Source organism: Macaca thibetana, chromosome 10 (genome assembly GCF_024542745.1).
Source record: "Macaca thibetana thibetana isolate TM-01 chromosome 10, ASM2454274v1, whole genome shotgun sequence".
Classification (NCBI taxonomy): domain Eukaryota; kingdom Metazoa; phylum Chordata; class Mammalia; order Primates; family Cercopithecidae; genus Macaca; species Macaca thibetana.
The window spans coordinates 24,909,992-24,926,424 of record NC_065587.1 but is presented as its reverse complement, the minus strand read 5'-3'; the positions used below and the strand labels follow the sequence as shown (position 1 = coordinate 24,926,424).

Here is a 16,433-nt window from a genome sequence, read left to right as displayed (position 1 = left end):
AAGCTTCGTGTGCCATGCACTGGAGTATCTATTCCCTCCTCTATGAACCGTGGAACACCTGGTTGAGGATCCCATAAACCTGTCCACAGAGAGAGCCTCTCGTGGAGAACCTACCACTTAATAGTGCTCAGTGAACGCTAGGCTCAGCCTGGGGCGTGTCTCTTCCCCAGTGCATGCATGGGTGGTGCATTTCTTGCCCAAGGCCAACGTGTGTTTGCATCCTCTGTCCCCAGGAGAAGTATGTGGAGGAACTTGGGACAGTGAGGCAGACCCTCCAGACAGACCTGGAGACGTCCATTCGGCGGATTGCTGACCTGCAGGCAGCCTTGGAAGAAGTGGCATCCAGCGACAGTGATACTGAGAGGTAACTTGCTGGGGGCTGGGCAGGGCTGGGCGCAGCAGGTGGACGGCATCCTGGGGAGCTCTTTGCCCTTTAGCCGGGCAGGGGCCACATTCACTGGGAAACCCAAAGATGTTCTGGGGCTGGAGGCATCAATGGCTTACTCGGGTGAGGAGAGACTATATGTTGCTCTGCTGGTATTAACCTCTCCTTGCTGTTGCTAACACCTCTCAGTCCGGCTCAGCAAGCCTTTGGTGAGGCAATGTGACTGGAATAGGACTAGTGTATGGTCTTCTGCAAGTTCCATGTCCAATCTTGGCCTAATTCCCTCATCTGTAAGATGGGCATAATAATATTAGGATGAACCACATGCAGTTGCCAAGATGGGACTATTTTTGACCTACAGACTGGAAGTTTCATATATTCAATCTACAGCCTATTTCATAGGGCTGTTGTTGAGAGTTAATTGAGTTCACAGATGAACATGACAGGCATGTAAGTGCTATATAAGTGGAAGCTATGTTTGTACAGAATAATGGACATTGTTTTACAAGGGCATATGGCTGATTCAAAGATGCAAGGTTGGGCTGGTGATTAGTGAGACCACCCAAGTTCAGTGTCAGGGTTTCTTGCCTTTCTCAGAAGATGGGCTACTTCTCACCATCTCTGCTTGAGTCTCAAGCTACTGCAGGCCACAGGTGGACCGCTCAGCTGGAAAGAGTTTGGGGTATCCCAGCTGGACCCATGGGTCCAGGCTGTCCAACTCCTGTAGCATTCTGTTCCCAGGAGCTCCCTTTGTACCCTTGGCTTATTGCTTCTCTAGGAACCGCAGCTGCCTGTCTTGCCACACATCCCTGCCCCCCTTCTAGCCTCTGTGGCAAAGTCTGGGTAGCAGAGAAGATACTTTCCTTACATAGCTTTCCAATAAAGAATCTCCAGAGGTGGTTCCCTCCTGCTGCCTGCAAGCTGCCGCTGTACACACCTGAACAGGCCGCATTAAAAGCCAGTTTTTCTTGGTCTTCCTCTCTGTGAAGGCTGTTTTTTTCTGCAGCCAGAACTGTCAAATATCAGTCTTTGGAATGCGTCGCTCTCTGTTTCCGTATGAGGACCCTGACTGCAGAGAAGTTCAAGGTCACACAGCAAATTAGCTTCATACACTGAGCGAGAACTCAGGTCTGCTGAACTTCCTACCCAGACCTTGGCCATTCACACCCCTCTTAAAGGGTGGAGGCAGGGGCAGCTGCTGACCTTTGGGGCATGTGGGTACAAGACAGGCAAGGGAAGCAGAGAGGGTTACAAATCAGCTCTGGTTTAGCCAGCAGGAAGAACCAGACATCTATATTGTCTATATTAGAGCTGACTATGAATAGTCCAGGAAAAAAACTGGAAGAAATACACCAACATTCTAACACTGAGGAAAGGCGTTACGGGTGACAATTTTTTCTTCTTCGAGTTTATTTATATTTTCTGAAATCTGTGCAATGAACATGCACACACATCTCTGGCTCTACTAGTACTCTCTTTAGGAGATTTTGCTCAAATAAGTTATGTACTCCATACACCTAATTTTAGAATGCGCATAACCTCCTCCCTGAATGCAATCCTGGGCTGGTCATAGCCGCTGAGGGATTTGTAACCTCAGACTCTCCAGTAAAGGTGCTGAGTGCAAGACGGAGAGCCACTGGACTCTAAAACTCCATGTTCTTGGCCAGGCATGGTGGCCTATACCTGTAATCCCAGCACTTTGGGAGGCTGAGGCAGGAGGATCACTTGAGACCAGGAATTCAAGACCAGCCTGGGAAACATAAGGAGTCTCCATCTCTACAAAAACTCCTTTTTAAAAATTAGCCAGACATGGTGGTACCTGTAGTCCCAGCTACTCAGGAGACTGAGGTAGGAGGATGACTTCAACCCAGGAGTTTAAGGCTGTGGTGAGCTGTGATCTGTGATTGTGCCACTGCACTGCAGCCTGGGCGACAGAGCAAGACGCTGTCTCAGAAAATAAATAAGTAAATAAAACTTCATGTTTTGCCTCTAAATAAAAGACTTCGTCTTTAAAAAATTCTTTAATTTGTGCAAAAGTGGCTTCTATGCACATTCCAAATATTCCCGCCATTCCCTGCTAGTTGGCACAGCTGCCAAACTGCTGGTACAAGGGCAAATCCTGATGTTGCAGCTGCTTTCCAGCTCATGATTGCATTTAGGATCCCACCTCTACTGCCCCCCCTCCTCCTGTTTTATGAGTGTCATGGCAGAACTTACTATAATTACAAACTCCTTTTGTCAATATTACTTGTTTGATGCTTGGGCTGGCTTCTCCATTCATAGAAACAATAGAGCTTTTGCATGAATTACAGCAGGAATGAATGGCTGTAGTTACTACCATCTTTGGTCAATGAGCAAAATGTTTAAATTATTTTCACTTGCATAGCAAATATTGCTTTTCTAGTAAACAATAAAAGTTAAGTAAACATAACAGCATTGGAAGGAGGTGGAGGGTCCATGCTTGAAGGGTGGGTGACAGGCTGGAAGAAGGTGCAACAAGAAGCAAGGGACAGTGTCCATCAACAGATGAATGAAGAAAGAAAATGTGATGCATATACACAATGGAGTACTATTCAGCCATGAAAAAGAATGAGATTCAGTCATTTGCAGCAATGTGAATGGAACTGGAAATCATTATGTTAAGTGAAATAAGCCAGACTCAGAAAGAGAAACATTGCATGTTCTCACTTTCTTGTGGGGTATAAAAATCAAAGCAATTTAACCCATGGGAATAGACAGTAGGAGGTGGGATGGCTAATGGGTACAAAAATGTAGTTAGCATGAATGAATGAGACCTGGTATTTAATAGCACAACAGGATGACTGTGGTCGATAATAATTTCATTGTACATTAAAAAATAACTAAAGGAGTATAACTGAGTTGTTTGTAACACAAAGGATAATTGCTTGAGGGGATGGATACCCCATTTTCCATGATGTGGTTATTACGTATTGCATGCCTGTATAAAAACATCTCATGTACCCCATAAATATATATACCTACTATGTACCCCCAAACATTAAGAAATAAAAACATTATAAAATGAAAAGGAAAACAAGAAGCAAGGGACAAACATCTCACTGGGGGAATGAGGTCCTGGTGGTGAGGTCACAGAAGGTTGCAGACATCACTCCAGTCTTGACATGGAGGGGGAGTCCCCTCTGGCTTTAAAGGGACCCTGCTGTCACCCTCATCCTAATAAGAGACGCCTTTATCTGCCTCCTCTGTTCTGATCTACCCTTTCTGAGCTTCATGCCCTGGGCACCCAGGAATCCAGTCTGAATTCTTTGTCTCACTTTTCATGATCTTCTGTCTGTAGGGGCTTAAATCTTCCTCCCTGCTGGGCTTCTGATGTTCTTTCCTTGACTGGATCTCTAGTTTCCATATAACACCTGCCTCATAGCTGGAAGGGACATCACCCGCTTTTCAGAGTTGCTGTGAGGTGTGAAATGACTACAGAATGCCAGGTGTAAAAAATGCATCTTGTGCCTGTACCCGAAAAAGCCCCGTGCAACGTGCAGGATTATTACAATTGGAAGTCAAGGAAGAATTTGAGAGGGAATAGGCTTTGCACATCAACAAGTTTGATTGCCAATTAAATCTAATAGTTAATTTCTACGTGACCTGGGACAAGTTATTCAACCTCTCTGAGCCTCCGTCTCTTTGAGTCTAAGATGGGTTCATAATAAGGAGCAAGTGAAAAAGTATGACTTCCTAGCACAGTACCTTGCGCATAGTAGGGGCTCAATGAGAATCATCAATTGCATTCATTCATTCATCTGATAAATTCTTACTGAGCACCTATTGCATGCGGGATGCTGTGTTAAGTGCTTGTTTTATTACACTTGCTTCTCGTTATCGTTATTCTCTCTCTTACAGATGAAGAGAGGTTGAATAACTTGCCTGAAGTCAGGCAGAAATGAACGTTTGGAACTGTGTCTAAAGCCCAGGTTGGTTGAATTGCCAAGGAATAGAGAGGGAGAAGAGCCTAGGGGTGGTCCTGCTTTTATCAAACCTGCATTCTGATGGTGGAGTGTGTGCATGTGTGTGTGTATATGTGTGTGTGTATCCAAAAATAAAGTGCACAGACTGATAAACACTAGAATACAATTGGAGTTACGAGGGCAGAGAACGTGGTGCTGTGATGAAGAGCAGGATAGGCAGATACAGCCTCCCAGAGAGGAAGGGGTTGGAATTAAGACCTGAATGAGAAGAAGGGGCCAGCCATGGGAAGGCCTGGAGAAAATGAGTAAGGGCAGATCAAGGCACGTTCTAGGAAGTGAAAGAAGACCAGTGTCCCCCAGGAAGGTAGATGAGGGAGCAGCAGCCCTCTCGTTCCCCCTTTCTCTTTCTCCATCCCACCTTCCTCTTTCCCTTTCTCCTACCTGTCTTCTCCTCTGAAGATGACCCATTGAAACCCACTGATACCCTCAGTTTCTTAAAATGCCCCAGTGCCCCAGGCAGGATTGGCCACATCATTTGTAGGGTTCAGTGTGAAGTGAAAGTGTGGGGCTTGCCGGGCACGGTGGCTCACGCCTGTAATCCCAGCACTTTGGGAGGTCAAGCTGGGTGGATCACTTGAGGTCAGGAGTTCGAGACCAGCCTGGCCAACATGGTGAAACCCTGTCTCTACCAAAAATATAAAAATTAGCTGGGCGTGGTGGTGCACGCCTGTAGTTCCAGGGCCTCAGGAAGCGGAGGCAGGAAGATGGCTTAAACGAGGGAGGCAGAGGTTGCAGTGAGCTGAGATGGTGCCAGTATACTGCAGCCTGGGCAACAGAGTGAAACTCTGTCAGAAAGAGAGAGAGAGAGAGAGAGAGGAGAGAGAGAGAGTGAGAGAAAGAAAGAGAAGGAAAGGAAGGAAAGGAAAGAAAGGAAGGAAAAAGGGAGGAAAGGAAAGAAAGAAGGCCGGACGCGGTGGCTCACGCCTGTAATCCCAGCACTTTGGGAGGCCGAGGCGTGCGGATCACGAGGTCAGGAGATCGAGACCATCCTGGCTAACATGGTGAAACCCCGTCTCTACTAAAAATACAAAAAAATTAGCCAGGCGTGGTGGCGGGCGCCTGTAGTCCCAGCTACTCAGGAGCCTGAGGCAGGAGAATGGCGTGAACCTGGAAGGTGGAGCTTGGAGTGAGCCGAGATCGCGCCACTGCACTCCAGCCTGGGCAACAGAGCGAGACTCTGTCTCAACAACAAAAAAAAAAAAAAAAAAAGAAAGAAAGAAAGGAAGGAAGGAAGGGGCTCCTTGTTCAAAAAGTATTAAAAATTTTAAGACAGTGACAGAAGAGCATTAAACCAAAATGCAGGCCCTTCTGGGCATGGCTTGCCAGCCCCTGAAGCCAGCCCTGAATCCAGCGTGGTTCTTAGGGAGCATTTCCTAATTCTCGGCAGGCCTTGATCCTCATGTGTTGACTTAGAACTTGGATCTGAGGTGGAAACACAGTGTAGATTTCGATAATATCACAGAGATGGGGAAACTGGGAAAAAAATTGCCCATGAAGTCTCAACACATTTCAAAGAATTAATATTGTATAAGGCATGTTCTCTGATCACAGTGCGATTAAATTGGTTGTAAACAATGAAAAGAAGTATTTGTGTTGCTAGATTGTAAATCCACAGTCCACAGCAGAACCCCCAGCTCCTGCCCAGGCCCCAGTCTATAGTCTCCCACTTGCCAGCAGCTCCACGCTACACTTCACTCCTAATTGCCTCATCACCCTGGGGTAAGAGGTTTGGATTAGAGCCTGAGGGACTGGTTCGAGGTACTTCTCCAGAGTTCTCAATTATAATAGAATTCAAAGCCAACCCAGGAGAGAAACACACACACACACACACACACACACACACACACACACACACACAGAGAGAGAGAGAGAGAGAGAGAGAGAGAGAGAGAGAGAGAGAGAGAGAGGCTTTAGCTGCAGGTGAGGTTCTTTGAGAGACTTGTTCAAATTACAAAAAGTCACATTTCCCCATGTTGGGAATTAGATCTGAGTGTAACAGGCCTTCCAGGCTGGAAACGTGGCTACGTGCTCAGAAAACCAGGTGGCCTATGCGGCAGCATTTAAACATGTGCTCTCTTGCACTAGGAACCTGCATTGTAACTTGCACTGTGGCATCAACCTCCTTAGATTAATGGAGAAATGCTTTAAGCCAGTCACCCAGGCCTGGTGCATGCTCATTATTCATGGAGGGAGGGATGTGCTGGCTGACAGACAGCCCCGTCTATTCATGGCCCAGGGGCTGCGGCTGCTCTGTCTGTCACCTTGGCTAAGGGGTAAAGGGGTTTGGGTGAGATGTAGAGAGGTCAGTGAATGACCTCTTACTCTCGGGTTAGCTGAAAGTGCGTAAGTACCAGCTGGTCCAATCTGAGATGAATGCTCTGAAAAAAGAGTCCTCAATTGCTTTGTTGAGTATAAGTTGGACATTTTCCAACGTACATCCTTTTATAACCTGGCTAAAATTAGGCTGCAGTAGGACAAGTGGAAAGATCTGGGTCTAACCAAAGATTCTGGTTGCTACTGAGGGCATGCTTCTGAGTTAATCTATTCGTGAGTGGACCCAGGCTCTGTCCAAACTGTAACGTTTCTTGCTACATAGTAGGACAGTCATTGGAACTGCCAACAGCTCCTTTCCAGCAACTTTTTTACTTTCTAGTTTGTCCCCTGTGAGTAATGAATGTGCTCCAGGCCAAGGAGAACAACTTAAAGCATTCCTATTAATCTAAGAAGGTTGATGCTGCAGTTCAAGTTGCAACGCAAGGCCTTAGTACCATATACACCTGTTTAAATGATGCTGCATGGACCACCTGGGTTTCCTTCTAGCCCATATATCTAGCTTGTAGGATTCACAGAGAGTCAGGGCTCCAAACAACTTTATCTATTCCAGCATTACAGGAAATAATGATAATTGTAAGAATAGGTACCGTTTCTTGAGAAATTACTTTGTGCAGGTACTATGCTACCTGTTTGGGATACATTATCCTCAGAACAACTCTCTGAGGTTCCTACCATTATCATTCCCAGTTTGCAGATGAAGGAACTGAGAAGTCAAGAAACTTGCCCCAATCCATGCAGTAAGTGATGAAGCCATGATCTGATTTCCAGGCTGACCCCATAACCTACACTGCTAATGGCCAAGCTCTGCTGTCATGTCAAATGTAACCTACTTCCTCCTTTCCCTTGTCAAGGTCTCTGTTCACTGCCCAGTAACTGCCCTGTCATTAAGGAGAACTTGTGTCTGTCACTGTGAGATGGGGCCAGTGAATTTACATGTTACTTCCCAGGCAACATTTGCATTTAGACTGGAACTGTCTGGCAAGGACTGACCCTAAAGAAGTACAGCTGAAGACATTGAATTAATTATCTTGCTCATCGTCAATCCCCTGTTTACAAATTCCCAGCACAAGTCCCCCTCCCCCTCCCCCTCCACCACCTCTTCCCCCTTCCCCTCCTCCCCCTCCCCCCCCTCCTTTCCTCTCCTCCCCCTCCCCCTCCCCTCCTCCTCCTCCTCCTCCTCCTCCTCCTCCTCCTCCTCCTCCTCCTCCTCCTTCTTGTCTCACTCTGTCACCCAGGCTGGAGTGCAATGGCATGATATTGGCTCACTGCAACCTCTGCCTCCCAGGTTCAAGCAATTCTTCCACCTCAGCCTCCCAAGTAGCTGGGACTAGAGGCACACGCCACCACGCCTGGCTAATTTTTTTTTTTTTTTTTGAAACGGAGTCTCGCTCTGTCGCCCAGGCTAGAGTGCAGTGGCCGGATCTCAGCTCACTGCAAGCTCTGCCTCCCGGGTTTATGCCATTCTCCTGCCTCAGCCTCCTGAGTAGCTGGGACTATAGGCGCCCACCACCTCGCCTGGCTAGTTTTTTTTTGTATTTTTTGGTAGAGACGGGGTTTCACCGTGTTAGCCAGGATAGTCTCGATCTCCTGACCTCGTGATCCGCCCGTCTCGGCATCCCAAAGTGCTGGGATTACAGGCTTGAGCCACCGAGCCTGGCCCCTAATTTTTGTATTTTTAGTAGAAACAGGGTTTCACCATATTCCCCAGGTTGGTCTTGAACTCCTGACCTCGTGAGGCACCCGCCTCCACTTCCCAAAGTGCTGGGATTACAGGCATGAGCCACCATGCCTGGTCAAGTTCTTTTTTTAGAAAGCCACTTGCACCAAGGGGAGAGAAAGAACCACTGACGTCATGTCAGATGAGGGTCCCAGACAGCTGTACCGCCAAATGAATCAGGACCATGGACAGGTCATCTGTCCTTTGGGCCTGTGCCCACTCAGCAGAAAACAATGAATGGACACCCTCTGTATTGGGACACAGGGTACAGTAGGGAACAAGCAGACATGGACTTGCCTCATGGAGCTTGTAGCCCAGAGACTCTTTCTTCACATGGTAAAAGGACCAGTGGGTTTCAAACTCCCTCCTTATTGTAGAATTCCTTTTTTATACCAAAGCAAACTCATGTACAAAATTCTAGCTTAGGATGGAGTGCAGCCATCTTCTGATTGGAGCGAGAGGGGAAGGTTTGGGGCTAATCCTTCCTCCTAGGTCTCTCTTCTTAACCCCTTGGTACCCGCACTTTTCATGGTGTCTCCCAGAGCTCGAGGGCTCCATGCACCATGGTGTACAAACTCAAGTACTTTCCAGGACCAGTAACCTGTGACTTACAGGCAGTCAACATGGCAGTGAGTTCTGCCCATGTGGTTTAATGCTTCTCAGGAGCAGACAGTACAAAACTCTCCACTGCTTCTGCCTGAAAGCCTTTTTTTTTTTTTTTAATCTCCTGTCCCGAAGACTTCATTGCAGATCATCTCACGATAAAGGCATTAGGTGCCTTTGGCATTTGTTCATACAATAAACGTGAGCCTTAGTTCCCAGAAGCTCTTAATTCAGCCTCCTTATTTTAAACATACTCTCATTTTTTTGGAGACCAGCTCAAATGGTAGGAAACATGTGTTCCAGGTCAGATACCAGTCTTGCTATGGACAGTATTTCATCATGAATGAACAAACAGACCACCTGGTGGGTCTTGACTTCAGCCTTTGATATTCTATGCAAATTTAGCGAAACAGGTTCACAGGCAAAAGCAACCAGTGTGCAGATACTATAAAAATGTAGGATTCATAAGCAGCTATACTTTCTTTTTTTAAATTTGTTTTTGTGGCTAGTTCTTTCCCAGATCAGAAGCTTAGGAGGGGCTAGTAATGATTGCTGATAATCTTAGGCTCTTATAAGATTGCCTCTTTAGATTCTTCACTGCTTTTTTTTCCCCCCCACATTGTGACACTGTGATTAAGGGTGTAACAGTAGTTAGCAGTGCAATGTTGGGTCATGCCTGCTGTCTGCTTCTTTGTCATGTAAACTATTGGCCTAGTAAATGCAGATCTTCCTGTTAAGGTAGAAAAAGCATTGAGATTAGCTATTGTAATAGAGTCTGGTGGAAACTGAAATACAAACTCTAAATGAAGAGAGCTTAACAAAAGGACTATTTACAAAGGTGTGAGGAAGCCCCAAGCTATAGACAGTGCAGCACCTAGGGAACAGCAGCAACTGAGAGCAGTAACTCCTGCAAGGTCTGAAGGGAGAAGAAGAGGGTGCAATTGCTGGAATCCAGAAAGAAAGAGAGTGAGAGAGAGGCCTGATAGGAGGAGCTCTGGCCTTTGGTTGAGAGCTGCAGCCAACACAAGGATAGGCAGTAGAGAAAAATTCAGAAATCCAGGACAAGAAGTACTTCAGCTTCCCTCTCTTCCCTCCTTCCTGTGAACTGTCAGCTGCATTCCCTATTGGCTGAGTCCAAGAGAAAGCCATGGGATAGGGAAGCCATTGATGGGATAGGGAAGCCATTGATGGGATAGGGAAGCCATTGATGGGATAGGGAAGCCACTGATGGGATAGAGAACCCATTGATGGGATAGGGAACCCATTGATGGGATAGGGAACCCATTGATGTTGTCCATACAGACCAGCCCCCTGTACAGACAGAGTGGGTCAGAGAGCAGGAGCATGCAGAAGAGTAAGGAGATGAGAAGATGCCCAGCATGATTAGACATCATGAAGTGAATGGGTCTCTAGTACTGGGGAAGAGCCCTTTGGAAGAGGGTGAATCTGAATGCCGAGTCCACCCAGGGGGCTAGTACTCATGGAGTCAGCCAGGGTAAATAGCGAACAAGAACTAACACCAGTGTGTGCTTTAATTAGCTATTGGGCAATAAAGACTTTCCTGAGTGCTGGATTCAAGTAAAGATTGGTGTTTAGTCAAAATAGGTGAGGAAGTACTCAAAATGTAAGTGAATAGGTGACTGTGTTCCAATAAAACTTTTTCCCTGTACGGAAACATATTCCCTTATTTTGGGGATTAGATTGTGAACATCTCTGGGGGCCATTATTCTGCCTCCCACAAGGCCATTCACAAAAGCTGCTTTTGTTCCATTGTAGAGTCCTTTTCTTCAAAGGACCAGATAGTAAATATTTAGGCTTTTGCTGCCATATTGTCTTTGTTGCACTACCATTATGGTGCAAAAACAATCACAGACAAAAATCTCTATTTATAAAAATAGATGGGAGGCTAGAATTGGCCCATGGCTGTTGTTTACTGACTTTTCTTCTGTTGGATTCACCAAGCATTGTCTGAGAACTTCTGGTCTGGCTGAGCTTTGGGGCTGAAGGATGAATAACACTTGTTCTTGGTCCAGAAGGGGTGTTGGTCACTGCCTGGTGGGAACAAATGCATGTAAACAGAAACCCCCAGGGTGACAGGCTCTTGAGGATGGGAGCCAAGGAGCAGCAGGTGCATCTCATAGAGGAAACAGCTAGATCTTCTAGAAGAGGAATTGTCCAGATTACAGCAGAGAATACTGAGAAGCCCCAGTGTGACGATCCAGATTAAAATGATGTCCTAGGTGTCCGAGGTTTGCGGTTTGGCGTCTGCACCCACCCACTGAACAACTGCACTCTGGTTAGGAGCATGAGCTTAACGGGCCTGGGATCAAAAGCTGTGTGACTTAGACAAGTGTGTCAGGTTCCTAATCTCTAAAATGGAGATGCATGGGGGAAGTAGATGAGATTGTGTGGGTAGCATATTTGTTGAATGGAGGGATGCTCTCTAAAGAATAGCTACCATCGTAATTAGTATTGGAGTTTCCCACAATGCCCAGGGAAGCTGCCCTGCTCCATGTCTGATTTGCTAGCACTCACAAAGAACATACAGCAAATGCCTGGCTTGTTAGCAATAACAATGCTATTAATAATAGCAGTACTAGTTGTACTAAAACAAGAGTAGCGGTAATGGTTGCTACCACTTAATTAGCACTATCTATTTGCCAGGAACCATGCTGAGATCTTTACAAGGGTTATCTCACTTACTCTGCTCCACAGCAGAGCCCCCATTGTTTGCCACATTTTAAGAAGGAAGAAAGGAAGCTCAGGGAAGGCAAGTGACTGCCCTGAGATCACACAGGGGCAAAGGTTGGAAGTGCGATTCACACTCATGTCTGTCTAACATCAGTAACCATGTTCCCAAGCTCCTGGCAGCACGAGGATAACACACTCTTTCTTCTGCCTCTTACTAGTGTCCAGACGGCAGTGGATTGTGGCAGCAGTGGCAAAAAAGAGATGTAAGTTAACCCCAAGTAGAACGGAGCAGCTCACAAGGGTGAGCCCCTGGCTCTCTCTGTCCAGTTTGCAGGGGGAACATCCATGTGCACTTAGAGAATTATCAGTGATGCCCATGAGACTAATGCCTTCATGGTCACAACATATAGCACTAGGGACATAGTATTGAACTGCCCTAGTTCTTTTAGACAGAAAGAAGCCTGTGCCTCCTCATGCCACGGTCCTCAAACACCTTCAATGGCTCCCTATTGCCCCAGAATAGACTTTTTACACTGACATTTGTATTCTGCACATTCAGACCCTTACTTTCCCCTCTAACTGTGATTTCTGGTTTCCATATTGTTTATGCCCCAACCATTATGACCTCCATACCTATGTGCACATGATTCCTTCCACCCAAAATTCCATTCTTCTGTCCCTGCATAGCCAAATGCTAACCTTCAGAGAAGATGGAGCTCAACTTTCACTACTTGATGTATTTCCTTGGGCCTCCACGAAGCAAATCAAGGCTACCTCTTTGAAAGAAAAAATTATTAATGCTTTATAGAGGCATAGAGGGTAAGTTTTATTAGAACTTACCATTATGAACGCTTTGTAGAGACGGAGGGCAGGTTCTAGTAAAACCTACTGTCTGTCCCTCTATAAAACATTAATAATTAAAAAAAATTTTATGGTTATTTATAGAGATGGGGTCTTGAGGACAGGGTCAATGTTAAGTTCATGTGTTCAGCTCCCTGGTGCTTGGCATACAAGGAGCATCTTATTAAAAAAAAACTATATATATTATATATACACACACATGCACACATATAAATATTAATATACAAATATACACACATACATATACACACACATATACATAATGTCGAGTGAGTATATCAACTTACGTGGTCTCATTGAGAACCTATGAGGACCCCCTCTCTGCCTGTGCCACTTTCAGAATCAGGGGACATAAAAGTAGAGTCCCTGTTTATAAAGATGATCTAGCTAAGGTAAGGAAGGAGTTAAGACCTTCACACTTGATATATTCCTTGAACATATCCAGATCAATGCCAAACTTTACTCCTAAATTGGAGAGACCTCAACATTTGTATTGGAGTGTGTATCTTCCCAAGGAAGAGGGCCATGATTAATAGCATGGGCACTGGAATAAAAAGGAACAGGGTTTGCATCCCAATTTCATCATTGACTAGCTGGGTGAACTTGGCCAAGACCCAAATTGGCCTCTCCAAATCTCAGTAATTCCATCTGTGTAACTGTGGCAGCACTGGCTCCTACCTCTCTGGGATGGTGAATGAGGTTATGCAGGTATATCACTTAGCACAATGCCTGGCTTATGCTATGGGCGAATATCTAATTATTGCTGTTACTGTGGTTGTCATCGTGCTGATGGTGTCCTGCAATCTTATTCTAGGGATAACGTCTCCATCCTCAGCTCCCAGCCAGAGGGCAGCCTGCAGTCCTGGTTGAGCTGTACTCTGTCCATGGCCACAGATACTATGAGGACTCCTTCTCGACAGTCAGCCACCAGCAGCCACATCCTCAGCCCCAGGTAAGAGTATCTCCCTGCTGCCTCTGGATGGCCAATAGCTTGAAGAATCTCAGACTTTGAAAGTTGTTGTTCAAGTCTTTCATTGTCTCTGGCATAGGCAAGAACAAGCACGGTCCTGAAAGTCTGAGGTATAACTCTGCCACATAGCTTTGTGACTTTAGGCAGATCCCTTACCCTCTCTGAGCTTCTACTTCCCCATCTGCAAAACATGGAATATAATTTTATTTACTGATCCAAATGGTTGAAGCAATGAGGACCTAATGCAGTCCTCTCCAGAGCTTGGTTTTCCAGATTTTAAAATAGCACAGGGTGAACATTTAAAAAAATAGCAACAGTTGTTATAGTTGCCTTTTGCTTAAGGCACGTCATGCTCTTTTTTCCATTTATGGGTAATTACAGGTTCAAAAACTTTTTAATAAACATATTCACTTAAGTTTTTTTTAAATGGAGAGTCATCGTAAAGAAGTTGGGCCAGAGGATTTATCATCTGGAGATTTTAGCTTTATTTGAATTTTAGCTTTATTTTTAATTTTATAATTTCCTTACCACAGAAAGGGATGAATTCAGATGTGGCCTGATATGGAAGCATCACAAATCTACAGAAGTGCCAACAATAACCACCTTCAATAAATGGGCCTTTGGATTCACCCTTAGTTGCACAACTTCTGTCATCCATCTTCCCTCTTGCTTTTCAGCTCCATTTCTCTGAGCTCATTTGGTTTCCCTTTTCAAGGGTGGCCCTCTTGTAATTAGGAGTTAATGGCCATAAGTCAGAAATTATGATTAAGAGATGCATAATTAAGATGAAATGCACACAGCTTTTGTGAACAGAAGGACCAATGTGATAAGACTGAAAAAATCACAGATTCACAGAGCAAACCTAGACAAACCCCTTCCTGACTCAAAGACGTGTGTGCTTTGACGCAGGGGTTGTCTTTACAAAAAAGAAGGGAGTGGGAGTTTATGCTAACCTTCTGGGCATATTTGGCAAATGGCAAATGTCTGGTGCATGTCTGCAGGCTGGTCTTAGGCTGAAAGACTTAATGCAGAAAATATCAAAGAAAGGCTCCAAGAATGGGGTGCTTCTGGGGAGCTAATTAAAGCAAGATTATCTGATGACTGCTCTTAATTAAAAACAAAGGCCTGTATGAAGAAGGGAATTGTGTCCTCTGTGAACCCCAAACTCTGAGGACTTCATCTCTTCTGAAAACTAAATGCCTTTGCTTTAGCCTGTCTGCCAGTGGCAGCAGGAGAATTGGAGGTGGCCAGAGAAGAATGCTCATTAACATTATAACCAAGTTTCATAATTATAATCATGTTAGGATGGATGATAAGGATCCTAACCCATGAATCGTAACTTCATCTAAGCTGTTTGGCACCTGTTTGAATGGGAGATGGTAGGGTATGATGGTTTTGGTGCAGGATCTGAAGTCAGATCTAGATTCCAATTCTGTTTTTTTCATTTGCTATAAATGTTTAAGATATAATTGATGATTGTCAAATAACAAAAAGTAGGCACTTTTTGCATTGTAATGGCCCGTTGAAAAGTTTTAGAATTGTTATTCTGTACAGAGATTCATCTTTATTCAGTGTTCTGGCTGCTTCCAAATTCACTGAATTCTCTAGCACTGGATTAGAAACCATAATTTATAGGAAAACGTATATAACGTATAGTTTTTCAAGTAAACTTTTTGGAACAACAAGACAAAGCAGTACATATAACTTTCAATAAGCATTTCAAAATGCTTACTATGTATGGACCCGGACATAGATTAAAAAATAATATTCCAATTCTTTATTTGCATATCTGCAGCTGTGAGATTTTGGGCAAACTGCATAACTTCTCTGTTCATGTTTCCTCCTGAGTAAATCGTGATTGTTGTCAGGGGCAATGTGGTGATGCACAAGCCACTCTCTACTCGGAGCCTGGCACCTAGAAAGAGCTAAAAAAAATTAGCCATTTGAATCAGCATTAGCAACTATTCGATGCCCGGAGGAATCCCAGGAGGTAGACTTCACCGTCTATCTTCATGTTACGGAAGAGAAATCTGAGACTCGGAGAAGGGGGAGCAACTGATCCATGCATAGATGGTCTTACAGCTCCTGCAGCGGGCCCTCAGGCAAGGTGGGTCGGTCTTCAGCATCTCCCAGAGAGCCCCGTCCAGAGTCTCTTTCCCTTTTCTCTTCCCTTTCCCCTTCCACATCCTTGGGCATGTTCAGCTGCTGTTCGGAGTAAATAGTGCTTGCACCAAGAACAGGGAGAGGGCAGGAGGCAAGGGAGATACTTACACATCTGTAAGAAGGGATTTCTTGTCTGTCTTCCTCATGGCCACATCCCCAGGGTTGGCTCACAGTTGGTGCTCCATAAGTGTTTGATGAATGAATAACTGACCACAGCATCAAAGCTGGAGCAGAAATATTAACTGTGGTTTGTCACGGCTCAGGACTGATTGTGGTGCAGAGAGGGTTGGTAGTTCACTCAGTAGCACAAAGTAGGTAAGTAGAAGAGCCAGAATTTGAACCTAGGTTGGAATCCCTCCAAAGCTTCTATTTTATTTGCCACACTACCACAGCTCTCTGACATTCATCCAGGAGGTACATCACTCACCTGGTAAAGTTTACTGGAAAAATCTGACCTCTGTTTATTAATACTAAAACTGCCTAAGGATTATTATTCAACCTTCAGTGTTCAGCCAAGACAAAGTGTCTACTGAGTGCCAGATCCTATGGCATTGAGCCCTAAAAATTTTGAAACCCTTCCTTTGAATATGTCTACAGCTCGAAGACTCAAGACATTATGAGTTGCAAAGGACCACTGGGATTGTCCAGCCCAACTTGCTCAGTATATAGATGGGACAACCTGAGGTCTGCAGAGGAAATATCCAA

General features: G+C 45.1%; 1 protein-coding gene across 2 annotated transcripts in view; it reads left to right on the top strand.

Moving 5' to 3' along the window:
- Positions 1 to 16,433, top strand: part of MYO18B (myosin XVIIIB) — a 300,206-nt gene that overhangs the window by 260,201 nt on the left and 23,572 nt on the right. The window contains exons 40-42 of one of the 2 annotated variants that reach the window (XM_050745879.1): positions 234 to 364; positions 11,953 to 11,997; positions 13,410 to 13,547. In XM_050745879.1, coding sequence (XP_050601836.1) covers positions 234 to 364; positions 11,953 to 11,997; positions 13,410 to 13,547 — 314 coding nt within the window. The remainder of the gene's footprint in view (positions 1 to 233; positions 365 to 11,952; positions 11,998 to 13,409; positions 13,548 to 16,433) is intronic. The other variant, XM_050745880.1, reaches the window with a different exon arrangement.